At 38.1% G+C, this 26,845-nt stretch overlaps 2 protein-coding genes across 6 annotated transcripts in view; both read left to right on the top strand.

The window, feature by feature from the left end:
• The window catches only part of LOC102298450 (transmembrane protein 266), a 46,410-nt gene extending 40,789 nt beyond the window's left edge, over nucleotides 1-5,621 (top strand). The window contains exons 10-11 of the mRNA XM_005934550.3: nucleotides 3,783-3,845; nucleotides 3,932-5,621. Of these exons, the coding sequence (XP_005934612.1) occupies nucleotides 3,783-3,845; nucleotides 3,932-4,572 (704 nt within the window). The 3' untranslated portion in view covers nucleotides 4,573-5,621. The remainder of the gene's footprint in view (nucleotides 1-3,782; nucleotides 3,846-3,931) is intronic.
• A 12,025-nt stretch (nucleotides 5,622-17,646) lies between these two features.
• isl2b (ISL LIM homeobox 2b) lies at nucleotides 17,647-24,690 on the top strand. Of its 5 annotated transcripts, none has more exons than XM_005934549.3 (6): nucleotides 17,647-17,791; nucleotides 18,152-18,341; nucleotides 18,754-19,016; nucleotides 20,062-20,345; nucleotides 21,048-21,215; nucleotides 21,498-24,690. In XM_005934549.3, the coding sequence occupies exons 1-6, from the start codon at nucleotides 17,734-17,736 to the stop codon at nucleotides 21,612-21,614; spliced, it is 1,080 nt and encodes a 359-aa protein (XP_005934611.1). In that variant the 5' UTR covers nucleotides 17,647-17,733; the 3' UTR covers nucleotides 21,615-24,690. The 5 variants fall into 5 exon arrangements, with proteins under 5 accessions (XP_005934611.1, XP_014193034.1, XP_005934610.1 ...); XM_014337548.2 differs by having other exon boundaries at nucleotides 20,062-20,357; XM_005934548.3 differs by having other exon boundaries at nucleotides 20,059-20,345.
• The last annotated feature ends 2,155 nt before the right edge of the window (nucleotides 24,691-26,845 follow it).

Raw genomic sequence — 26,845 nt, 5'->3', positions numbered from 1 at the left:
AGCACTCACCAAGCTTTAAAATCACTCTGGGTTCTTGGCTAGCTTAGAGTTAGCATGCTGCGCTTGTGAAGAACTGAAGTTGTGTTAACAGTATGATGCAGTTGTTTTTGTCCTGGAGCAGTCTCCACTTTACCATCATTCTCTCATACTTTTGTGCAATAAAATTAAAAGTAATGTCTATATCCATGCTGTAGACTGCTCCAATATTTTTCATCTCTGACTACAAACTGAAATCAGCTGATCGTTGCGAGAATGCAAGAACCGATAAGTGGGATCAATAGGCAGGCAGACTAACGATTCCAAGGAATTGGACTGCTGGGAACCAGTTCTCTACAAAAACCAGTTCTTGATTCTCATCCATGCTTAGACTCTGAACTGGACATGCATGGATGGATGAATGGATTGATTGGTTATATACCCTACCAGGTGCAAATTTTGTTTGAGGAAACAGTGTAACAAACCAGAAGAGAGGTGCAACATAAAGTATGTACATAATTATGTGGAACAAAAAGTCTGTTACACGGTAGCATCAGGTGAACTGAATGCCAGAGCAGTGTACACTTAATCTGGAGCAGTACCCCTGGAGCATCTTTGAGGGCAAGCTCTTAGCCCTTCCATGCTCACATGCAATACCCATCTGACCGCAGGCGCTCTGGGATCAATGCGGGGGCAAAAAAGCTTTTAGCATCTGGTGAATCCTGGAGAAAACAAGTATGTTCACTGACACTACGTCAGGTTGCATGGCTTCTGTCATGCCCCAACTATCTCTCTTACTGCCCCCCTCATGGCAAGGCCAGCGGAGCAATCCCAAACTGACTGGGCTGTTTCAGGTACAGAGTGTTCTGTGCATTGGGCCTTGTTAGTAGGGAGTCGGCTCCTGTCAACATCTGTTCCCCTTCACCTGCAAACCACAATAGGGCATCAAGAGGCTCCATGGTGGCCACAATATTACCCCGAGGGCATAGTGGGAAATCTGGCACACAGAAACAAGTGGGGCTTTTTACAGAAACATGGTCACTGGGATGAGCACTTAGACCACAAAGCTCAAGTCAAGTCAGGTGAACTCAATTCAAGCTTATTTGTTTTACACACAACGTTTCAGCTGGCTTCTCACCCTCCACACGGAGAGCCATTAAACCTCCAAGCGCTCATAAAAGGCAAGAATAAGCTATATATCAGGAGTGTGATGATTTTGACACCTACATGTACTCTCAATGCTGCAATAGTACAGAAACAGTAAAACAAAAGGTGGATCAACATTCTTGATTGTAGTGAGCATTTTTAAAAAACCCTACTGTGACTATTAAAAGAAATGCTCAAGTTAGATATTACACTAAAAGAGCACAGGTCTTTCTATTTCAAACCCAATTTTGTTACCTAATCTTAACCAAACCGAGACTGAAAGACAAACATTCAAAGAATAAGTCTAATGCAGTTTCATTCACTACATGTCCTTCCTTATAAAGACCTGCCTTAATTTCAGGATGAAATGCATGAAGGCATATTTTTTCCTATCATAGGATAGGTGGGCATCTTGTGGTCGAGTTGAGTATTGCAAAAAAAAAAAAAAACTGAAAATGGGTGGAAATGGGAACAAAATGACACACATGCTGGAAAAACCTTTACTCAACTCTTCTTAAGTCAAGAACTTATAACGTTACAATTCAGTTTTTGCCTCCCAGGGTTACCATAAGGTTACAATAAGAGGCTGGCGAGCATTACAAACAAATTGATATCAGTGATGACATTAGATAAAAACTCATGGGATCACCATATAGTATTGTACATACATTGTATAGAGAGACCACTAATGTCTCTAAAGAATTTTGAGCACAAAAAATGCACAAAATATCAGATATTCTGTTGTTGAGTCCAGATGACAGACTGACACTTTTAAATTCTTCTTGTACTTCTTTCGGGTGTTCTGCTTAGGGGTCACTGGAGCAGCTCATCTGCTTCCATCTCAGTCTTTCCCTAGCATCCTCTTCTGTCACACCAACCCTCTGGATGTTCTCCGTCACTGCATCCTTGAATCTTCTCAGTGGTCTTCGACTTATCTTCGCTGTCCTTTGTCTGTTATATACACTTTATTTAGCCTTACCTCTCTGACTTTGTCTTTAATGCAATCAACCTAAGCTGTCCCTCTAATGACACTTTTAGTTAGCGTGGCTAAAAGGTCTCTATAGACAGGTGTTGGACACTAACTCTTCAGAAACATTGTGTTATAAAATCAAAAGTCATATGTTCCAAATCTAAAGTTATCTTTAATTTTTATATGTCACCATTAGTTTCCATAATTGTTCTGTTTCCCAGGATCTGTCCCAACTATTTCACCTGTGGTTTATTGCTTGGTGTGCTAAAATAATTTTATAGTTGTAGTTTGAACTAAAAGAACCTCGGCATGTCACCTCTCCTTTTCCACAGAGATGACGACTTGGTAACTTGACTGTCACAGAAAGAAGAGGAGAGTCTTTATGTATGCTGGACTGCCCATTCTTTTTTCTTAAGACTCATGTGTTATTAATTGTGGAGTGATTGTCTCAGCCTTGTTTTAGTGAGTGCAATGCTTCCTCTCCAGGGGTGGCTCAGGGATTAATATTTTAGACTGAAAAATAAATGAAATTACCCATCAGAGTCTGCAGCATGTCCCGCGGGACAGGGGCTAGCACTCAGGGTACTCTGGGTTCGCACTCAGCCAGCGGACAGTGAGCTTAAGACCAATCAAGCGAACAGAAGAGCACAGCAGATCACAGTTATTCACCATGCACACTGAGGCAGGCTAGACTGGAGGGCTCAGAGCCTGAACAAAGAGCTCCTAGACTCTCTCACTCTCCCCCATTTCTCTAATCCCTGAAACCAACCCCACCCTGTCTCTGTCCCAGTTTATTCCTAGTACACTAAGGTTTGGCTAATGCACAAATGTAGCAGTGCGTGATCCAGGCCACTTGTCTATAAAGCACCTGTGGCCTGGGGCAGAAGTCATCTCTGTCAATATTCTGTTGTAAACATACAAGATATTTTCCATTTGGACTAGTTTGCACTATGAACATTGACATGGACCAAGGTTTGGACAAATAGGTGTGTAATCCAAACCCAGTGACTTACACATGATTATTAGGATGTGTCCGTTAAAGTATATTTAATCCTAATCTCACACTACTGTAAGATAATTATACTTTTGATTCCATTTTATATTCATAATAGTTAAAAAGTGTTTACAGTACTGTTAGTAACAACAGTAATTAGATTTGTTTAGTTTGTTTAGTTATCATGTCAACTATACAGGAGAGGATACAAAACACTGTATGACAGGCAAGAAAAACTGGGCCTGGCATCTTTTAGCAAATAGATTATATATACTTGCCCTAACATATACTGGACGTGTCCATGCCCCAGCATCCAATTGGTTGGTTTAGTGCTATGCAGAGGTTTGCAGACACACATGCACATGCTGTAGTTGTGATTTACATTCACTGGCATTTCATTCGCCTGTTTGTGACATAGATTTAATAAGGTGTTGGAAACATTTCCCGGAAATGTTTTTCCATAGGGATATGACAGCATCACATAGTTAACCATCCACGATGTGAATCTCCTGTTGCACAGCAAGCCAAAGAAACAAATAAAGAGGATGGTTAAAAAGTACGGATGAGTGGAAGTAAGAATGCAACCAGAAAAATTGATTCTGAAAAAAATATTCATGCTTGTTTCAGTATTTTAATTTAGAAATCAGCTGAAACAAAAACAAACTGTCATTGTTTTATTCTCTATTTTTAACTCAGATCCAGTTGTACGTGATGACATGAACAACTACATCAGCCAATATTACAGTGAAGCAAGCAGCGGTAAGTGACAGTAGCAAATAAAAAAAGCCATATTTGTATGGATGTCTTTATCTGCATATACTTTTTCTAAACACGTGTCTGTCAAGATGCTGGGGCTTCTGGCTTAGGTGCGCGGGTCATCACGACAGCAGCCATTGACGTTCACCTACCCACCAGTACAAACGTCATCCAGTCAAATCCTATGCTTGCTATGGAGCGGGTGGGCAGCGCTGTAAGTGATGCCTCCACCAGCATATCACGGTCCAGTGGCAGCCTCACAGCCCGCCCCCACAGCCTGAGTAGCCATACTCCGGGTTCATCAATGACAGACTGCAGCAGCAGCGCAGCTCAGGACTTCAGTCTGAGCTACAGCTCCCATCGCTGCTGCCCCCCTTCCTTCTCAGGCCAGGACCCCTGCAAGGACCCCAGCATGGTGGTGCAGGAGCTACTCTCCTCCCTCTCTGAGGACTCCTGCCTTGCTCAAAAGGGCCTAGTAGTAGACCCTGTCAACCTCAAGCTTCCCAGTCCGACTGGCTCAGAAAATGCCAGCCCTGAATTGGACAACAGAATAAACATTTTCAATCGCAGGAACCAAGAGGAGAGACGGGGCCGGGGAAGAGGTTGTGTGCTGTTGCAGACCAAGCCACTGATCCACCTGCAGGGCAGCAGCACTGAGCCGTCACTGGAGGAGAAGTACCGGCTACTGGGACCAGCTGACTCACCTCTAGGGCATATGTCTGATACATAAGCAAGCGTTATTTACACAGGAACAGAAGCTTTTACTCTTTTTATTTTTTACTGCCATCCCATTTGGCATATATCTGAACTTTTGTGACAGATCAAACCTCATGAGAGGGACCACACAAGATTTGAAAATTGGATTCATCTGTTACTGAGTAAATCGAGACTTAGCCAATTCAGAGCAAGCTCAAGCCTTAGCTTCTAGCTAACAGCGATGCTCCTTGAGTTGTTGTTTTCAGCTGTCATTAGTAGAAATTAAAAATGATCATTTTTGGGCCCTTTGGCATCCTGTCTAACCTCCCCTGTTTCTCCTTAATAGATTTTTGAAATCCAAGAAACCCCAGATATAGCACAACAAAGACAATACCACCCTATCAAAGGGGCATCTAATGTGTTTTTGGACACATTCTTCATCAGGAATTCTCACTTTGAATAGGTCCTAAATGCACTGAACTTTACGTGAATTAAAACCAGCAAAGGGCCATTCAAGCCTATACTGAACAAAAACATAAATGCTGAGCAGTGTTGCCATCTTAGACACTGCTCTTGAGAATTTCAAGCAGTAAAAGGAGTGTTTTCTATTGCTTTTTGTTGTTGTTCTGTTTCTTTTCAGTTTTATTTTCAAGTTTAAACATTAATTATGCTGTTCTTTGTTTAAACAGCCACAGGGTAAATACTGTAAGACTGGCTAAACTATTGAAAAGCCAATTTTCTACCTTTGCCTTTTTGTCACCTGTTTGATTTAAAGACCATGGACCATCATCAAAATTTATTAAATAGCAGTTTTGTTTTCAGAAGTTGTTAGTAGGGTATATTTGTGTGGTTGAAATGAAACGGTAACTGACTGGGCTCTTCACATGGAACTAGACTGGAGTGCTTGTAGCATGAACCTTTAAAAGAAATGTGCCATAAACGGTGAGCAAATTCTTTGCACTTTAATGTTTACAGACACTTTTGTAAACTTCATATGGAGGAAGTCATTGCCAAATGAAGGTGTTGTCAATTGAATGAAAATAGCAAAAAATAAAAGATAGTATTTCTTTAACTGCTCTTAGATCACTGACTCTTGTGAATTTATGATGTTAAATGATTTAAAGGCGTACCAAAGATACTTCACCAGGATAAAACATAATTGAACCGTGTGATTACTCTTATCAAAGATGTTCTTTTCACACGCTTCTTGCTGCACACGCCACTTGCTGCACACGCCACTGTCACGTTGTTTCATTAGCGTCATCTTCTTATTTGCATATGATTTTGAAAAATTTAAATTATTTAAGGTTATTAACATTGGACCTGTCAAAACAACCACTAATTGGTGAAGTCACTGTAAGTGTGTCGTGAGAGGAGACATCCCCCCTAATTACCCTCCCGTATCAATAATTCAGAAGATAAACTGCTGTTACATTTTGTTGCTTGTCAAATGTTTACAAGTATCCAGAGAATGTTTTAATTGTTAATAACGATTATGGTTGTAGTTACACTATCGACACAAGTTTTCAGAGTTCAGTATTTAATTTGCAAAATGGACTTTGAGGATTGGTATTACTATTCTTTTTTAATTAATTCATAAATGAGACCGTATCTATCTATTACACATTACAATATATTATTACAATAATAAGATAATAAGGTTAATATCAGTTTTAATTTCTAAGAAATCTCGATCTTTCTCTCTTTTTGAAGAGCAAAGAATACAGAGTAACAAACCACAGACTAGTCTTATGGACATAGATGGTAGAAAAGTATTCATCTTAGACCAAATAAGTGTCGATGTAGTGAGTAGGGCGCATTCAAAATGTGAAATTTAGAAATAAATAGAATAACTTTATTGTCTTAAAGCTGGAATCATTAATTCAGAAGATAAACTATCGAACTATTTGAAAGCTATATGTAGCTATAAGTAACTATAACTGTAACTATAAGTAACAAAGAAGTTACTTTATACATTTCTTAAGTTCATATATATATTTTAAAAAAGCTATTTTGCAATAGTTGCTCCATGTAGCCTTAACTGTTTCCATTTCTTAAATAAGACTCACACATTAAATAATCATGGATACATTGTACCTAAACAATACAGAGCTGCACAATTCAAGCATTGTCACTTGAGAAAAAAATGGCATGAATTGAGCTTAGTAAGAAAAAAAAAAGCTTCAGCAGCCAACTGTGTTTTTTTTTTAACAGCTGACATGTAATGTGATAACCTGAATCTGCAACTTATTAGACATTACCAGACTCATCACATCAGTCTACTTCACAAAAACAACAATGCCTATCGCATGCCGTGGAACAAGTAAATAAATAATGATACGCTTGGCTCCTGACACACACAAAGGAATCCAGTTGAATATGGGTGCCAAACCCTGGTTTGGCCTCTATCTGATACAGCTGCCTTTGTGTTAATGTCTCAAGTGGAGGTACTCTGCCTCTAACCTAAACTCCTTCCAGCTCAACCAGCCATGTAAAAGAAGCGATAACTCATATGGTTCAATTTCCAACTCAACCCCGAACAGCACTGTCCAGTGATGAAACTAAAGTACTAGTATAGGCATCCGTGAGAAAGTACATTTACCTAGTTAAGACTGTCTGTAAGTGTCCCATCACTTTCAGAAGACATCCTAAGAAGTAAATTGCTTTTGGGATCTCTCCAATGAAACCACTGGGTAGGTCTTGTCACACTCACAGGAGGTACATTTACAGTGACCATTAGACACTTAATAATTGAAATGTTTTAATAATGGCACAGAGGGAGTCCCTTTAGCTACATTAACATTACATGATCATTGTTTTCATTCTCGTTAACAAAGGAAAACCAATGGATTAGATTTGCATTATCGAGCCCTTTGGTACTGTAAGACTAAGGAGCATATATCTGTGTTTATTCTTTCCTTTAATATGCAAGTTCCTAATCTATAGTAACATTAAGGCTCCTATTACTAAAATATAAACTAAACTAATAACTAAACAAATTCTGTAAATGATAGACGAAGAACTTTGAACAGTCACTGCAGATTTTCATGTGTATTAATGGAATTATCTGTGGACCCTTGAGATCAAGAGGACCCCACCTCTGAAAGTTTGAAAGTCATTGTGGAAAAGATAAGCTATTTGTTTTAGAAAATCAAAAAACAGCTTTATTACTATTTTATTAGCTAATGTATCTTTAGCTAAAAGAAAGCTGCTATACAACAGAAAGAGCGTACTTTGTAGCAGAATATATCTTTTTTAATAATGTCTAACTTAAGGTGTCTTTGTCATCCTGGTTCTACCATGATCAGAGTATGAAGTGCATGATCACATCAGCCAATCACATGGGAGCAGCTCACTTCATTTAGGCATGTATTGTAGACATTGTGAACATCCTGTTTAACTTTTAACAGGTAAAGACCTTAAAGAGTTACTAGAGTCTTTAGACAAAAACTGACTCCGTATTATATTTGCTAGGCAACACAGTTGCTTAAAGTTTTAAAGCAACTGTTAGTTATCAAGGTATTTGCATTCATTTTAAAGGTCAATAATGTCAGTGTTTATGACTTCAGAAGGACAGCGAAGCAAAGTAAATCCAAAATATGACGGAAATTGGGCTGAATCTTATTCTGGACTGCTGCGGATTCTTGAGGTATGCTTGCTCTATGTTCACTGTAAAATTTGGGTTAAAATAAATCTTTTGAGATAAGTAATAATAATAATAACTAATAACTGGTAGTTCACATGAAATCTAAAATAATCTGGACTGGTTGTGTTCTTATCTGTGGCTAAACTTTAGCGTACTAATAAAGTTATCATTCAAGCTTAGCTTACTTAAAAACAAATCAAACTTCATAGTATTAAATAAGGATATAGGTTTTATAACCTACACTGAGCCACAGGGATGTCTGAAATTTTTGGCTTCACTTCTGGAGAATCTTGTCATTGATCTTTATTCATAATTTGTACAGTATTTCTCTACAGACACATTTCTTTTTTCTTTTTTTACTTCTGCCTTCTTACTTTTTTTGACACCCTAGTTACCAGCATCTAACAGTGCACTTGACTAAAACGGGGTTTGTTGGTGGTAATGCAAGAGCAGGGAATCCTGCCGTGTGCTGCCAGCTTTATAACAAAAAAGTTAAAAATAGGTTACATTTCATGACTTCTTATAAAGGCTCAAATTAATTGCAGTTATGTTTAAAAAGCGTTAGTCTGCCATTTAGAAGATGTGCACCACTGGAGCACTGACTGTGATGTAAAATGAACTGGAATATGAAGAATGTTTACACCATTAAAACCAACAGGTATACAGGAAAAAAAAGTGTTCTTTCGAGGGACCTTACTGATGCAACTCCAAAGAGCTCTTGCTTGTCAATGTGACTTTTTATAAAGTGCATGTAAGAGGTTTTGAATACGGCCCTGTGACACAGAACAGCTGGGTATATATTAAATAGAGTAAAGCTCATTGAGAACAAATAGATGTGGGGAACACAGCTGCTGTGGCCTGACAGATTGAGAACACATCTCACACAGGACACTCCTTCAAGAGGCTCTGATGTAGGAGAAAAATACAAATAAATTATAAATCATTCTTTAAAAAGGTTCTCAGGTTTTCTTTTTGAAACATACTTCTTAAGTGCACAGGATCCAGAGGTTTGCCTGGTGGAAAAAATCCACTCGGGAGACTGTTGTCATGGCTACAGAAGATTTTTTTTCTCTGCATTTACATAAAACAGTTTCTTGTGGTACCCTCCCCTCAGATTCTTCCTTTGCTTCTTTGGGTAAAAGTGGGTCAACAGCAGAAAAAAAGAGAACTCGAAACAAGACCCTGTGAGTGACTAAGCTCAATCACTTCAGTTCTCTGGAGGAATAATATCAATTATTAAACCTGTTTGTAGTAAAGTATGAAGATAAATAAAGTCAGAAACTACGTTTGCCTGAGTCTGATTTTGCAAAGTTTTTGTAATTTTTTTGTAAACTTTACAAATTTTGTAAAATTATTAAAATTCTTTGGCTTTTTTTTTCACTTATTTTTGAAAAAACAACAACAACAACAACAACAAAACAACAAAATATTGTGCATTGCTCCTTCATATGTTAACGTAATCAAAAGAAGTTGATTTTCACACTATCATGTGAAAATCACAAGGGCGCTACTCACTTAGCCCTTTGGGATAAGGAACATCAGCTTGTGCTCCAAGAACCTCAATAAAATACTGAACATCTAAATGTATTCAGCAATCCAGCATGTAAGAAGACAGCTATGCTTGACTGGATACATAAAGAATAAATTAACAAACATTTTTTTAAAGGAACACTTTTGGGAAATGGTTTTTCTGCAGTTAACATATTTTTAAAAATCCTGTTGAAGTACATTTACATATTCAGCATTCTACTTTTGCAACAAATGCACAATCAGTCTAAACACACATTTACACACATGGTTTTAGGAGATGTGAGCACACTCAGTGAAAATGTTAACTGCAAACTGCAAGCTTTATAAAATGAATAAAAAACACGAGTTTTGTCAACTGCAAAACCTATACTGTGTTTCCTACAATATGAATATGTAATAATAATACTGTAGGTACAAATATGGGTTAAAATAACATGCAAATTACACTCAGTGTACAGAAGGTCAACTAAAAATTCAAAAAATAAAAATAAATTCTATTCTCTCCTTAAAATGTTTCAGAACAAGAAGCAGGGTTTCTATCAGATTGACCCGATCTTTCATTTTTGTACTAATTACTTATTTGTTCAGAATGAGTAGAAAAGTAATTCACCAATAAATCATTCAGTTGTTTTCTTAATGATTTTTCTTGCCTTAAAAGTCTAGATAGTCTTTAATTTTTCAACTGCGCATGAGTGACTCGATATTTTGCTGTATCTCTGGACACTAGTGCAGTCACTGACATCCTGACTTCAGTAGCCTTTAATTTGGCCTTACTTTGTAGCCTCAGCTAAATCACAATCACTGTCCCGACTAGAGCTCAGGGTGTCTGCCAGCGCGTGCTGGGGCCCTGCAGCATTTCCATCTGGCCTCTGGGGAGTCGCACATCAATTGCTCTCAGCTAAATGCACTCACATATGAATATTTTAGTACAATTTAATGTTTCAGCTACAGCCCCAGAGGAGCAGAGCATCAATTTGTGAACACAGTTCTCCTGGAGTTAAAAGCCAGGCCGGATAATACAGTATGAAAGGCGCTGTCAATCTAGAGGGCCTTTTTTCACTTGAGAAAAAAACAAACAAAAAAAAAGCCCCCAGAAAAGCAGACCCTTTGCCTTCAGTATCCAACTGGAAACAAACAGCTTTTTCAGGAGAAAAAATGACTGAGGCAGCAGTCGGCAGGTTTTTGGTTCACCAGAGTCACCAGTAGTTTTGCCAGGTCAGTCAGTTTTCCCAGAGCTCTGGCTGTCTGCCATTTAGTTTCGCCATGCTCATAAACATACACGCACTCTCACACACACACTATGTGCACACACACACACTCACACAGCTGGTGGAGGCAGCAGGTCAGGGAATCTTGCACCTGCTGTCCTGTTAATAAAATACCCCAAAGTGATGCTGAAACCTCTTCCTTCACACAGAAAAGCTCCCCTCAGGTGTAAGGACATGAGTGCTTTACAAAACCGGGAAATCCTGACACAGCTAAGATTATCAGCTGGTCTGTAAGCAGACTAGAGCAACTGACTAAAGCTTGGACACACTCAACATTCAGACATAATGAGTTGTCTTAAATGGGCGAAAAATCATGATTCATTTCTCTCTTTTTTTTGTTAGGAAAAAAAAAATGGAAAAGTGTCTATTTCAAAGCCCCCATCACAGTGTGAGTGTGGTAAAAAAATAAACACATGGAGATCACAATAAAAACGACTTACTTTCTGCCACCACTCCCAAACTCATTTCAGTTAGGTCCATAAATTTTTGGACAATTTCCCAATTTTTGTAAATTTAAGAGTGCAGAATTTCAGCTTTATAGCCAGCTGTTAACTTGTTATTTCATGACAGTAGAAGCAGATAGAAGATGTGACGTTGATTCCAAGTGTGGCTGCTTTTCACTGGAACTCTCAATATGAGAGCCAAAGACCAAAATAAACCCATCAGAGAAATAAAAAAAGAAAATGAATCAACATTCTTAAAAAGAACGAATGTGCCGGCCAGATCAGCTACACCAAAAAACACGACAACTGAACATAGTGAAGAACAACAAGTTCACAACATCTAACCAAGTCAAACACACAGTCAGGTAGCAGGTATATCATGGTCAAAGTCTACAATCAAGACAGCACTTTACAAATGAAAACATACTAAGTGTTTACAACAAGAGAAAAGCATGGAGAAAGAGAGAAACAGCTTGTGATCAGAACATGGTGGAGGCATCAGCATGTAGTGGAACCGCGCCAGTATTGTTAAAAAGATGATGTGACTACTGATAGAAGTGATAATGATAGAAGTACCATTTATTCTGAAGAGTACAGCACTCAGATTCGATTAGATGCTGCAAATGGTCACAGTCTAAATTGGCCACCTGATTTCAGCCCCAACAAAGAATGTGTTTCATCCTTTTCAGTTACTGAAGACCAAATTAAGAGCCAAAAAACCTCAAATTAAAGCTGAAAGACTGCATTTCAGTTGCACATCGATCTAAAATCTATTGTGATGGTGTACAGAGGCAAAAAATAAAAAACATTTTATTGTCCAAAAACCTTATGAATCCATCTGTACTAAAACTAGACAAAATGCAGATACAATGCTACAGTAAACTTAACAAAATTACTTAATCAATAAACAATTAGTAAAATGAATTTGTTAATAGTAAAACATAAACAGAAATCAAATCAAATCAAATCAAATCACTTTTATCGTCACATCACATGTGCAGGTACATTGGTACAGCACATGTGAGTGAAATTCTTGTGTGCGAGCTTCACAAGCAACATAAAACTGGACATTAGAAGTACATACATGATATGATTCATTGTGGTGAGGCCCTCACACTAACTGATGGTCTTGTTTTGACTGGTCTGAACAAAGATATTTCTTTGCTCATTTAAGTGACATCCTGTTGGTAAAGTCACTGATAAGCGATAACAAGATGCCTGCTCTGTGCTGATGAGAGCAGCTGATAAGAAAAATACAAGATGTGCATTTGTAAAATAAAACAGGCGGCTGACAGTTACACTAATAAGGTAATAATGGTGCAGGTTTTTCAGTCCAACAATGCAGAGCTGCCCTGAGGCACCAATCAAAAATTAATACTAATTATCACGTGAATACTGCATTAACTCTGAAGAATGATGAATTATAAATCTGCAACATGGTTACCCTCTCAGAACGACCTCACTTGCATAAAGGAAGTGTTTTTGTGCTCTTTTTTTTTCTAGCACAGGCATTTTTGAGCCTATAACACTGAAAAACACACAACAATAAAAACAATGTTATGTACTGAAATAATTACAGTGACTTCAGAAGATTTTGATCAGATCTTAGAATCTGGATGTTTGAATGAATTTTTTTTTTAGCGGAAATATTTAAATGAGCATGTCAAAAAATCTTATGCAGGGGTAAAATGTGTTACACTAATAGTAGAAGTCTTGGTTATTATGTATCAGTTATGTATATTTTTATTTGAATAAACGGGTGTATTTAAATCAGATAAAAGTAATCTTCAATTAAAAGTGAATTTTAAGTGATTATTAAAAATATTCCAGTTCATGATTTTTGTGTTTGGTTTTTATAAAAATTTTTTTTAAATGACACTGCATAAAAAAATGCATTGAGTCATTGGTTTGAGACAGATAAACAGTGTGTCCATTACAATTTTCGGCTTATGGCAAATCTGCACATCACTGGGGAGAAAGACAGCAGTTATGTCACAACACACATGCAGCGAAAAAGACACACACAGCCATACACAAAGGAATGCACACACATCACAAAACCTCACATTTGCATATACAAAAAATTTGCATAACATCCAAAATTCAGTTCATTCACCAGGTCACACAGTAGTATGATGTTATCTCTGCTGTTCAGCCCCTTAATTAATGTGAAAATATAAATGTAAACTGACTTGAGGTGTGAGATTTTTTCCCCTCTGAGACTGTATATATTAAAACTTCATTTACTTTTTTAATACATACCAAGCTTCATTTAAATCAGCAATGACAGGCAATTCATGAGCAAATCACACATGTACACACTGTGGCCTGGCAAATACGACAGACATGATGAATAAACAAAAAAACATGTTCTCAGTTGTTCTAACTTTTCATGAACAAGTCCAACATGTCCAAAATGAAAAATGCTTTTGGAAAAATGACACATATCTTTTTAATTATAACAATGTGTGTCGATATGAAAGAAAAAAAGATGCTCCAGCAGAGATATACAAACTGGCACAATGTCAACTGAATCCAGCTTGTGGAGGGTTTGAACGGATGGGCGTTGTAAATAACTTATAGGTCTGACAATGGAGGCAAAGTGCCATCGAACCCAAAACATTCAAGAGCAAACGAGTCACTGTGAAAAGTTCAGTAATGCGGAGCGGGAATGCCCAACTGAATTCCAAACAAGAACATTTGGCTCTTGCCAAAGTTTAAGTGGATGAGTTCAGTCACACATATATATTTCATGAGGTTAATGGGCCCCATCAAACAGTGATTAGAGATTCTTCTGGGAGGCTTTTATTCCAGAGTGACAACTAGGTTGGCTGGGCCAGATCAAGTCAGTAACAGGTCACAAACAATGTTGCTGTGTGTGATATTTCCTGACACTGCAGACTGAATATATAAATAAAACACACGCAACCCTTGACCCCACAGTATTAGCCACACAGTGACGGTACCTGATACTTTTTATTCAGAGTTTTATTCTTTAGACTACACATTCTGGCTAAAACACTGCCCAAAAAAAGTTGAATGATTAAGAGCACCAAACGTAATGGATGTTTCTACAGAATCGACCAGGCCTTGTCAATTCTTTATTAATATTATGATATATTTCCATGATATCGCTTTATAATTCTTCCTCAGGAGGAAAGGTAGCAATGACAGAGACATAAATTGCCTTCATTTTATTTATAGTACTTAACTTTTAGCCTAGCACAAACCTGATCAGGATACATGGCCCTGACAAACGTTTCTTGAGATTTGAACTCAATTAGATCTGAAATAGTTCAACAGCCAGGTGAGTAGACACTCGGGGGAGGATTAAAAAGGAAGTTCTCGGCTGTAAAGAGAACCATAACATTTTAGGCTTACAAAGCCATCAAAGATCTTCAGTGACCATGACTGAGCCCATGAAAGTTAAAGTAATGGTTATAATGAGCCCACTTAAGGTTGGGCGAAAAGGTCATGTGAAAGCATACACCATTCTGTCTGGTTTCAAAAATATCAGCAACAACTTTCTTTATTATTTAAACCCCTTCTGAAATGGTAAAAACAGTGGCTTGAATATCATACTGCTTTCTGAAATATATTTTATATTTAATGCAACCTAAAGTGACCGATGCTGGTGAATCAGACATATTGAATCAGTCACACACAACATATTGTTTTAATACTAAACAGACTAAAGCCTAGTCTAGAAATAAAGATCAATATGAGTTGAATTGGAATACCTATGATGTAGTCTAATGCAACCTAATTCAATTGAAATACCATTAGATCTGCAAGCTGACAGTTCTATTGAACAATCACAGGTTACAAAATTAGGTCACTGATCTAAAAGAAAGACATTTTATATGCACGAGAACATTGCGATGAAAAATCCAATATGCATAATAAAATATATATCTGGACATCTGGCTCTTTCATGTCTATCCAAGCACTTCACTATATAAATGTATCAATATTATAATATTATAAAAGAGAATACGCTATAGAGTGAGCCTGGGTTTACCAGATATGACGTTATTGTATGATTCCTTGTGTGCATTCTTATTACTTGCAATATTAAGGCAAAAATAAAAGCGAAAGTAAAGTAAACAAGAAAAAAGTGCTTTTTAAAAAAAAAAAAAAATTCTGTTTGGAGCTAAACAGCTAACCATGTTTCTTGTTGATATTAAGTAAAAGATACAATGTTTAATATTAGGCATTGCACACAGACTGTATAATAGGAAGTGGCTTACATGTGACTTAACGTACTCAAGAAAGTGGATTTCATTTTTCTAAAGCAGAACAGCAGAGAGATATTGTCCATTAGCATACATAATTATATGTATGCTAATGGTAAAAAAATCACAATTTTTTACCATTAGCATTTTTGCTTATAAATGTAGATTTCATTTAATAAAATTCAATTCTCTCTAGAAAACTAAACACCATCAAAACCTACATGTATTTCTCAAAGCTACACTTTATAAATCAGCTACTTCTGCTAATTTTGGTAATTTTGAGTGGTAAAAAGTGGATTACTCTGGTGATTAGGCATGACAGCCCTCTTCCCACCTCGCTGATGGCACCACTGGCAGCAGTGCAATTTGATTTGCTTTTTATGAGTTAAAATCTCAAAGAATCTGCTGTAACTCTTTACAGAACTTTGGACACATTTTTTTACCCTTAGCATGAACCAGAGTTGAAGGATATTATCAACACTTATTTGGGAGCCCTTCTGTCAGTTGTTGTGTTTGTTAAACCCGTGCAAACAAGAGAGAATATAGAGGAGGAAGATGCAGAAAAATATCTAGAGTTGAAAATAAACTGACAAAGAGAAACAAAAATATCAACAGAAACATCACAAGATAACATTCAACGATTATTATTGCCTAAGGAGAAACTCAGACGTCCAAATCGAGAACAAAAAGCTTCTAATTGTTTGGTTTAACTAATTCTATGGAACATATAGAAAAAGACAGAGAGAGAGGGGAGAGAGAAAAAATTGAGTGTTTTGCAATTATTTCAATATTTATTTCTTATCAAATTTTTGCATATGGACTTGACCCTGACAGAGTGTGGAAATGACTGTCACAATGGTTCCGAATGTAATTGCTGAGCCGACAATTTTCATTTTCCCATGCAGAGATCCTTTTAATATAATTAAACTGGGAAAAGTGACCTTACATGTAAAAATCAACATCTCGGACTGTTGAGAATGCTTTCATTAGTTGTTTCCATCTACTCACAAAGACCAGTAAACTTTAATTGTATGATTAATTAAAGTAGACCTGTGGAAATTCATAGATCTGTAGTTCTCTTTAGTTAGCTTTAGTTTTCTTGTAGATTGACTAACTGATTTATTTGATGCCAGTCCTAATTGCTATGCTCAGCCCCACGCTCATTTCTGCCCTTTAACACGCAGTTCTGGTTTTCCTCCAGTAGGTGGCCTTGTTCTCATAGATGAGCAGACCGAACAGAGCAGAAGACTTTGACTGTGCTCAGAAACACTGAATTTATTTATAAAAGTACTTATAACTGAACTAATGTCTTATTTTGGGTTCAAAGACACTTAAAAGAAGATATGGGCAGTAATATGCACGGACTTTTCTTCCAGGCTTGCAAATGTGATATGGAAGAAAGCGGCAACATATTTTGCCATGGCAGATTTAGTTTGCTCTATCTGATATTTAAGATAGTTTATTTGATTAATCAATAATTCATTGGAAGCAATATGGAAATGCTGCACCTCTTGAATCTATGCAGTACAGCTGAACCGAGCTGAACACTGACGAGTAATTCCCAAGGTGCTCTAAATAATATCATCTTTAATAATCAGGCTCATTTCATTGAGTAAAGAAGGATTTTAATCTTAAGAGTAGTTTTAGTAAAAACATAAGGATCATTTAGATGTTTTTTTTCTTATTTTAATGGTAAATGATTCAACAGGATTTTGATAATGAACATACTTTACTTACCAACACGAGTCAAAATGATTCGTTGCCTTTATACGGTTTTATTTTATCTTTGTTAAAAAACAAACAAAATATGAACATCTGTACTCCGACGCTTTTGTCAGTCATACACATCAACGAGATTTATTTATTATTTGCCAGAATGGAGGAGAGGTGCGGTGGAGCGATTGGAGAGTCCGATGTTGACGTAATGACGTCAGAAGAACAGCGCGTGGGACCCTGCAGCCTCTTCGGCCCCCCTCCAGTCCGGAGAGACACAAGTTATCAGGGAGGCAGGCGAAGGGGCAGTTCATCTTCTTACATCTTTTCCTCGTCTACAATCCCCTCTACCCGTCCTGTATGGTGGATATTATTTTCAGCTCTTCTTTCTTGGGTGATATGGGGGATCATTCCAAAAGTAAGTAAGCCAAGCTGTTCGGTCAAGTTTTAAGTGGCAGATTTTGTTTTCGTCGCTGTGGCTATATGATATATTGGGCAGTGCGCCGATTATTTCACTTATTTTCTCAGTAATACTAAAGTAATTTGTGTGGCTGTGTGTTTCAGGTGAGATTGTGATAAACGAAACGATTCCGTATTTTGCTTTTTGAGTACTGGCTAAAGTCCCCAGCTGTTACATAACAGCAAGTGTTGTCAAGTCTGCAAAACAGAGAAGTTACTTTAAACCCCCCCCCTCACAGTGAAACATTATAGGAATAAATGGTGCAGCTGTTTGTCGTGTTTCTTTCGGATGCATTTTCAGTCTGTGGACTCTTTGCAGAGAAGCCAGGATTCGCGATGTGTGTAGGATGTGGAAGTCAGATCCATGACCAGTACATACTGAGAGTCTCTCCCGATCTGGAGTGGCACGCAGCCTGTCTAAAGTGTGCGGAGTGCAGCCAGTACTTGGATGAGACCTGTACTTGTTTCGTCCGGGACGGCAAAACCTACTGCAAAAGAGATTATGTAAGGTAGGATTAAAAAAAATCCCCTAATTATCGAGTGATATTAGTCGGTATAAATTTAATGTTGGATGTATTTAGGCTATTGATTACAATTTCTATTGTGAAAAAAGTGAGTGAACTGTGGACACAAAATAAAATCTAAATCACAAGAACACCTCTGTAACATACATCCTAAATGCGCAATTTATTATAAAATTTTGCACTAACGAAAAACATATCTAGGCCTACACACTGCTTTAACATGTTATCAATGAAAATATATGATATGATGCCTTAAACGCTTAAAAGAGCTAAAACTTACATCTTTGACTGAACACCCCAAAGTTTGTGTGTGTCTGTGTGTGTGTGTGTGTGTGTGTGTTGTTATTTACATTTCCCGCAGATTTTTAATGCTATTCAATGAATCTATTCTTGCCAGGCTGTTTGGAATTAAATGCGCAAAATGCAACCTGGGGTTCAGCAGCAGCGATTTGGTGATGAGAGCTCGGGATAACGTGTACCACATCGAGTGTTTTCGGTGCTCCGTGTGCAGCAGGCAATTGCTGCCGGGAGACGAGTTTTCTCTCCGGGAAGAGGAGCTGCTGTGCCGGGCAGACCACAGCCTGCTGCTGGAGAGGAGCTCCACAGGAAGCCCCGTCAGTCCCGGACACATCCACTCCAACAGACCGCTGCACCTGGCAGGTCAGTTATTATTATTATTATTATTATTATTATTATTATTATTATTATTATTATTGTTCTTGTTGGCCCTGTGCATTTATTGAAACTATGTCCTAAAAACGCTCTTTTATAAAAACTTGTAAATTATAAGAGTTTATGTACAAATTATGAATAAAATCCTTGTAAAATGGTCAAGGTTTATTCTTCTTATTATTATTTAAAACTTCTTCCGCTCCTCAGCATGCAAGTAATTTGTTGTGATTGGACTGTGTGTGTGTGTGTGTGTGTGTGTTTGTGTGCGTCAGCTGTGTGCTGCGACCTTTCTTAGGGCTAATTTCATAATTGATCTCGTTAGGAGTAACCTGCTCTGTTGCCATTATCTGAATAATCTGGTATTTGAGTCGGCTGTGACAGTGTGTGCGTGTGTGTAGGTGTGTTCGCAGAGATCCTGAGGGCGTTTGACCACAGAAAGAAAATAAAGTAAACGTAAGAATTATGCTCACAACTTCCTGATTAGTAAAACAGAACAGGTTTGTACACGTCAGTAAAACACAGGTCTCTAGCTGTGCCATCGCTGCTCCTTTTTCACATTTAATAAAAATGTTCCCTTTTATGGCGACAGCGATTCACTACGTGAGTTCAGCCGGAAAGTGCAGCCTTGAAAAACAGTTATTAATTGTAACAAATCGATTTTTACGCTTATTGTGCGTTATTTTATTACACTGCGAGAGACTGTAGAAATCATAATTGTTTTTCTTATCTTCAGATAAAAATTAAAGCAGCGGGCATTTCTGGCAATATTGATTTAAACAGCAGTTTACTGGAACGTGGTTTAAAAACGTTGCAGAGTTTTTTTTCTTGTCTTAGTTTAATTCACGTCAGGCTGATGAATATGGCTGGTTTTTCCTGCATAATGCAAATCCATCTAAAGTGATTTAGAAGGCAAAAGTGCACAGATTGAGACGAATGGGCTGCAGAGTAATTGTATCAAAACATTAATGTTTCCTGTACAAGACCTTCTTAGTGTGTCACAGTCACTGACAGACCCTTTCTCCGTCCTCAGCAGATCCTGTAACGGTGCGGCAGGCTCCGCATCGGAACCACGTCCACAAGCAGTCGGAGAAGACAACGCGGGTCAGGACGGTGCTGAACGAGAAACAGCTCCACACGTTGCGGACCTGCTACAACGCCAACCCGAGGCCGGACGCGCTGATGAAGGAGCAGCTGGTGGAAATGACTGGCCTGAGCCCAAGGGTGATCCGGGTCTGGTTCCAGAACAAGCGCTGCAAAGACAAAAAGAAATCTATCCTCATGAAGCAGCTCCAGCAGCAGCAGCAGAGCGATAAGACTGTAAGCATCTTCGTAAGTTTGACCGCTTAATTACTATCTTCAATCGTTCTTTCATTTAAAGCCATGACCTGAATGTGAACTCGGTTATTTGTTTGATGCTGCCATACATCTTTGTGACATACAAGTTCTCCTGCAAAGTTGCAAACAGATGCAACTCCCACGAAAATAACCTGATAGCTTGTGAATTTTTTCTTTTTGTTTGCTTTGTGAATTTTCATTTTTCATTAGTAGAAGCTAATCCTTTGCGTTTAACCTTTTGTAAACTTGTGATTCGACTTACCTTTACTTAGAGTGAGGCCCAGTGCAACCTTGCAGTGCTATGCTGTATTCAAACTTTATGTCAATGAATAATAAATCACCTACTTTGACTTCAGCTGCCTGCCATAAAAGATAAAAAGGGTTCTCTGTATACAAGCTTTCTCTGTATTAGATCAGTTTTTCAGTCTTTTTTCCGCCCCTAAAAAAACTTCAATAAAAACCCCGTCCTTTATTTATTATTTATTATTATTTATTATTATTTATTTTCCTCCCACAAATATTGCACTCATCACAAGTGGTCCATGAAGATGAGCATGTGCAGGGTTTATAGGGGTCAGAAGGATAAACAGAAGTTCTCTGGACACCACAGTTGTTGACAAATTCTTCCTTGCAGAAAAGAGACACATCGTTCTTATTCTGTGTGTTTTTGTAAAATATTCTCAGAGCCTGCAGGGCCTCACGGGGACGCCACTTGTGGCTGGGAGTCCAATTCGACACGAGGGGAACGTGCAGGGAAACCCAGTGGAGGTTCAGACCTACCAGCCTCCGTGGAAAGCTTTGAGTGAATTCGCCCTGCAGAGCGACCTGGATCAGCCGGCTTTTCAACAACTGGTGTGTGTGTTCAGGACAGACTGAATGTGACATGATTTATACAGGCTGCTGGTGCACTGCATGTGCACGAAAACAATAGCCAGTAAATTCTGTAGCATGCGGTCAAATACAGATATGCAACACATGCACGCACTCACATGCAAAGTAATTATATTGGGCCACGTGTGCGTCGTGTGCTTTGCAAAAGTAAAGCTGGACTTTCACACTTTCACACTTGCAAAAAACAAAAACTAAAAAAAAGGTACTAAAGCAGTATTCTGGTACGTTGTTTTCTGCTCTCAGGTGTCTTTCTCTGAATCGGGATCTCTCGGGAACTCCTCGGGCAGCGACGTGACTTCTTTGTCTTCTCAGTTACCGGACACCCCGAACAGTATGGTACCCAGCCCGGTGGAGACGTGAAACGGGGCCATCCAGACCTAATGGTCATCCCTCCTGCAAGGACAGTTGCAGCATGATCCCGGTCCCTTGCATGTGACCAACTCATCACATCGCCCGAATTTTCAGTGGAGAAAGCATTTTTTTCCTGACACGCAGAAGTCGGAACCAAGAGAGCACCATTTGACTCCGACTTTTCTTTTTCTTTCTTTTTTTCCGGAGTTTTCATTGACAAAAAACTGAGCAGAACAATTGTTGCATGACTTGATACGGAGAACGAAGATGTACAGAATACCTCCCGATGGATATATTACAACAAACCAACCGTCAGAAACAAATTGGAAACATTTCCACGGTGATCCAGATGGACATCTTGCAATTTAATGTGATCATAATGTGTCTTGTTTTTTTTCAACATGAGAATTTTTGATACATTCATTTCGTTGTCGAGTCCAGTTGACGTTTTGTCTTAAGGTCAGAGCATGATAATCTGCAAAGTATTCGTGTTGTAAAATATTTTATCTTAAGGGCAAGAAACAGGTTGTTTGAGCTTCTCGAACAAAAAGTAAATTATTGTTATATTATTTATTGTTAGGAAAGCGATTCGCTAAGGGATTATTAACTGAGAAAAAAATAAAAACACTGAATACATAAAGTGTCTTCGTGACCAGTCATTGTACAGGCGCATTATTATTTCACATGTGCATTTATAAAGCAATGCAATTTAATATATTTTAAAAAACGCTTTAAAATTAGTAACTACTGCCCATCTGCCACTTTATGGACCTAATTAAGATTTTCAGGCGCTTTTATTGTGATAAAAGTAAATTCAGTCCAGTCCCAAATACAGGGAACAGATTTTCACTCTTCCTGACAGCGTGTAATTTCTGATTAAAAAAACACAGCAACAAATTACCTACAAATTTCATTCTAGGGCGTGTTTCGTATTTTAAAAGCATTAATTTCTGCTACGCTGAATATGTTGTTTGTCCTGTTCAACCTAAGTGAAGCTGGCTCTGTGGTCTTATCACCCCCCTCCATCTTGCGGTGTATTCCCCTTCGGTTATATGGCAGGAATCGGCCAGTGGTCATTTACTATCTCGGGGGCAAAAATCTGCTGTAAATTCTGCTCAGTCCAGTTACTCTAGTTGAGTCACAAGCCGGTCTAGACAGCGCGCAGGGATCGGCGACCTCTTATCTAGTCCTGGCATCACCTGCAAACGATACACTGACTGAAGCCACAACAAACTAAACACCCCCCACCTTTGACACACTCAAACCCTCAGCAAAGCCCCTCGTAACCGAGGGGAACTGAGAGCAGCTCGTAAAGGGTCACTTCTCCTCTTCGGTTTATTTTCCTTTACTAAATTGCGTTATTGCACTCGGGTCAGCCGAGATGACAGCTCAGACTAAATGGACTGGCATATCTTGCACTGTGTAACAAACCACACACAAACCAAAGTCATCATTTATGTGAAATCTGTGGATAAAGCATTTTAAGATGTACGTAGGAATTTACTCACTTTAATTTTTTTTTGTTAGGTATTTAGTCTATTACATTTGCTCTAAAGAATTTCTCACTCCATGCACTTTTGGTTCTGTGGAATCTAAAACAAAAGGGAAGATACAAGAGTGAAAAGCGTCTTCAGTGCCAACAACAGACTTAATGGTTTCGGATAATTCTCTTAATCGATTTCTATCGGAAATAACTAGAAACATTTTTGAGCATCGTTTCCTTTCTTTTAGACTCAATATAGTGATTTATTTTTCGTATTTACACCGGGCGCCTTTTCACCAAAACAAATGTTTGCAGTTTTTGTTTTTCGTGCTCTGTCAGTGTCTTAATTGTGAAGCTGAATGACAAAGGGCAGATAATAGATTTGTAATCGAGCTATTTCAAATAAGATAGGCAAACAATGCGAGCTGATTAAGATAACATAGATAAGCGAGGAATAACAATGGCGTTTACAGGCAAGAATGCGAGGCCTATTAACTCTCCCTCCCAGAAAATCATTAAGGGACGTTTTCCTATAATGTATGGACGCTGTTGCAATTTCTATTATTATTTTAAAACAATAATAATAAAAAAATAATAAAATCAAATCGAGCCACATTTGTTAAAATAACACAAGCTCAGGCTTTATTTGTGGAGTTACATCATCGATTCTGCTTAAAGTGAAAAATAATTCCTTTTTTGCTTAGATGCTCTTCAAGTCTGTTTTAAAATCCGGACATGCTTCAAATGTAACTGAAAAAGAGAGAACTTTCACTGAATTAGAAAAGGGCGAACTCTTCAATAACCTTTAAACGCGCAATTACACTCGACAAAAATCATTTGACTCAGGCGTTCGGGTGTGAAGTTCATTTTCCATCTTGTGTTTTCAGTTCTTATGCGATCCCGCGCTGCCAATACAGATCAGAGATCAGACCCTCTGACATCTATACAATGAGCTTAAGTAGCCCAGCTGCTGGGAGTACGATCTTCTATCACGTCCATCAGTGGGCGTTTCCTCCCAGTGTGTTAAATAAGAACCAAAATAAACACCGCTGATCCCTGCTCAGTAGACGCACTAATACACACGCACCTAAGGCTACTTTGTCTGCAGCTCTCACTCTTTTCCATACAGACTTAATTTTAATGGAGACATTGTAGGCTTTGTTGTATCCCGGTTCGTTGCATTAAAGCTATGACAGATACCCTGTTAAATCTATACCTCCCAACTTTGACCCAGAACCACCGACACCCGATTAACTTCTAGCAGAGCTGATAACGAGTCTGCGCGTGTCATGTTGCCACAGTGCAACTAGATGCTGTTGGAGGGAGTGACACGATGTCATTAATGATTAAGAGGAGGAGTCCATTTAAAGGTGTGATGTAATTCTCTAATTGGTGGAGGGGTGGGCGTAATTAGATCAGGAGGGAAGTAGCAGTGCCGCCCTCCTCAAGACGCATCTTTCACGAGTGGATCACTTATTTATTTATTTGATTTTTTTTCGACAAGTTTTTGTTCTGTTTTCTAGAGAAAAACAAGAAATGCACAATGAAATAACAATGCCTCGTTTTGGATTTCCACATCCGTTTTTGCATTCGTTTCTCCCCCCCCCCCCCCCCCCCCCCAAACAACAACTGTAGCTAATATTCAAAATGGCACTCTATACGATTTAATAGAACGGGTCAGATATTTATGGACCTTCATCACTTTATAATTATTATTTATTCTTATTAATGATCCTTAATTGCTGTTAAATTTTAACGTTTTCTAGGTATTGCTACGGCACTATTTTATCTTGAGCTCTTTAGGCCCCAATGAAGTCATTTCCTCATGAAATTGCTGCTTTCTTTCTTACTTTTTCTTGCTTGGTAATTTTTAGTAATAATCTACAGTAATCCTGCACTGAACACGAACACATTCATAATACACATTCGCGTTCATCAAACGTAGCAGTTTGCCGTTTACTAAATGTGATATTACATCTGATAAAGTTAAAATAATAATACAGAAAAATAAAGACACTCCGAACTCGTTTTTCCTTTTCTTTTTTTTTCTTTTGATGAATTTTAGGTAATCAGTGGTTAAAGTGAAGCTATCCAACTATTTAGGCACATAGACAAAAAAATGGGACACAGAGTAAAGAGATTAATGTACTTTGTGTCGATTTGACTTGCATAAGTAATTTTTAAAAACGTAGAACTGTCATATTATGTGAACCACCCACTTAATCTAACAGCCTTGCCATTGGTAGACCACAAATTATTATTATTATTATTATTATTATTATTAGTGTTATTATTAAACTAACATCCTGATGTTGACCGTCTCTGATTTTCTCATCAAGACAGTTTATATTCTGCTTTTAGAAAGGTTGAATTTCGTACGGATAGAAAAACAAAAAGAAAAAAAGTGAACGACAGAAAACTGCTTTTAGAAAAAAAAGTGAGCTCATACTGTTCAATTAGCATTACTACATAGTCGAAATTTTGTAAAAGTGGCGTGTGCATGATTTCTGTAAAGTCTCTGCGAAAGTTTCGACTCTTGAGTTCCACTGTGACCTTGGTGTAGCTTTGGGGGCCACCAGCAGAGGAACAGCCGGGACGAACTTCAAGTCCAAAACTCTCAAGGGAAGCTTTCTGACAAACTGACTTAATGCAGAGACATATCTGGACGTTTTGTTCTATTTTAAAAGAGGGAGAGAGAGAGAGAGAGAGAGAGAGAGAGAGAGAGAGAGAGAGAGAGAGAGAGAGAGAGAGAGAGAGAGTCAGCGGGCGAGAGAGAGAGAGAGAGAGAGAGAGAGAGAGAGAGAGAAACAAGACAAAAGGGGGCTCAGTGTGGTGGGGTAAGAGAACACGTTTGGAAATAATGAGTTGACTGAGGGTCTCAGTAGATTTATTAAAATTAAATAATTTAATATGACAAAGATGTGAAGCAAAGTCTACTTATTCTGGCATTCTGGCTAACTAACTAGGAAGCAAACCTAGAAATGAATTACTCCTTTAAAAATTATTGATTCCTATGAAATAAAAAAAATATCTTTATTTGTCTTATTTGTTCTAATGTGAAACAGCCAAAAAAAACAAAAAAAAAACAAGCATTGCCCTCAGTATGAAATTCAATGCATCTTATTCTGTATTTACACGTTTTCTCCACCTCTGGCAAGGTGTTAAATGTGAAATTTAAGGACCAATTTATCTTAGATGGGTAATAGCCAATTTAACATCTGGTGACAAGAATTTAATCATCTGTACTCTTAGGTTACAGTGATGATGAAAGGATAGTGTCAACATCTGTGTGTATTACCTTGCATCTTGTGCACTATTGATCCTGGAGAATAAATGCTGCTTTTACGGGAAAATGACACAGTGAGTAAATATCCACATATTATCCTGTAAACATTTAACATCCCTGAGGTGTGATGAGATATTTTAGAATGCTGAATTTAAAAAAATTGTCCCTTTATGTGCTGTGACCTATTTTGACCGACATGTTTTATTTTTTAAGGCCAATTTTCTATCTCGATTTAAATGAGTTAAAACTGCAAAAGGAGGGAACTTTGCATGCAGCAAAGTTTCTTTCTTATATTCTATGGTACTTTAGGTGAATCTGTTGGGAAAGACATTGCAACAGTAGCAACTTGCATTACACCACAAAAGCCATATGTGTGTGCACTGAAGCATGCATGCTCTCATCCGTGCATGCAAAAGTTTCTGGGCATGTTGTGTGCGTGAGCAGGGATGGTGAGAAGACCTCAGGCTTACC

This window comes from Haplochromis burtoni, unplaced genomic scaffold, assembly GCF_018398535.1.
Source record: "Haplochromis burtoni strain Fernald_Lab_line unplaced genomic scaffold, NCSU_Asbu1 Contig_187, whole genome shotgun sequence".
Lineage (NCBI taxonomy): Eukaryota > Metazoa > Chordata > Actinopteri > Cichliformes > Cichlidae > Haplochromis > Haplochromis burtoni.
Note: the sequence above shows the minus strand (reverse complement) of the source record. Positions and strands in the feature narration are given on the sequence as shown.

Coding starts and splice junctions, on each gene's coding strand:
- isl2b (XM_014337547.2), top strand. CDS start 17,734: ATGGTGGATATTATTTTCAGCTCTTCTTTCTTGGGTGATATGGGGGAT. Junction 17,792..18,151: donor TATGGGGGATCATTCCAAAA/GTAAGTAAGCCA, acceptor GACTCTTTGCAG/AGAAGCCAGGATTCGCGATG. Junction 20,358..21,047: donor ATAAGACTGTAAGCATCTTC/GTAAGTTTGACC, acceptor AAATATTCTCAG/AGCCTGCAGGGCCTCACGGG.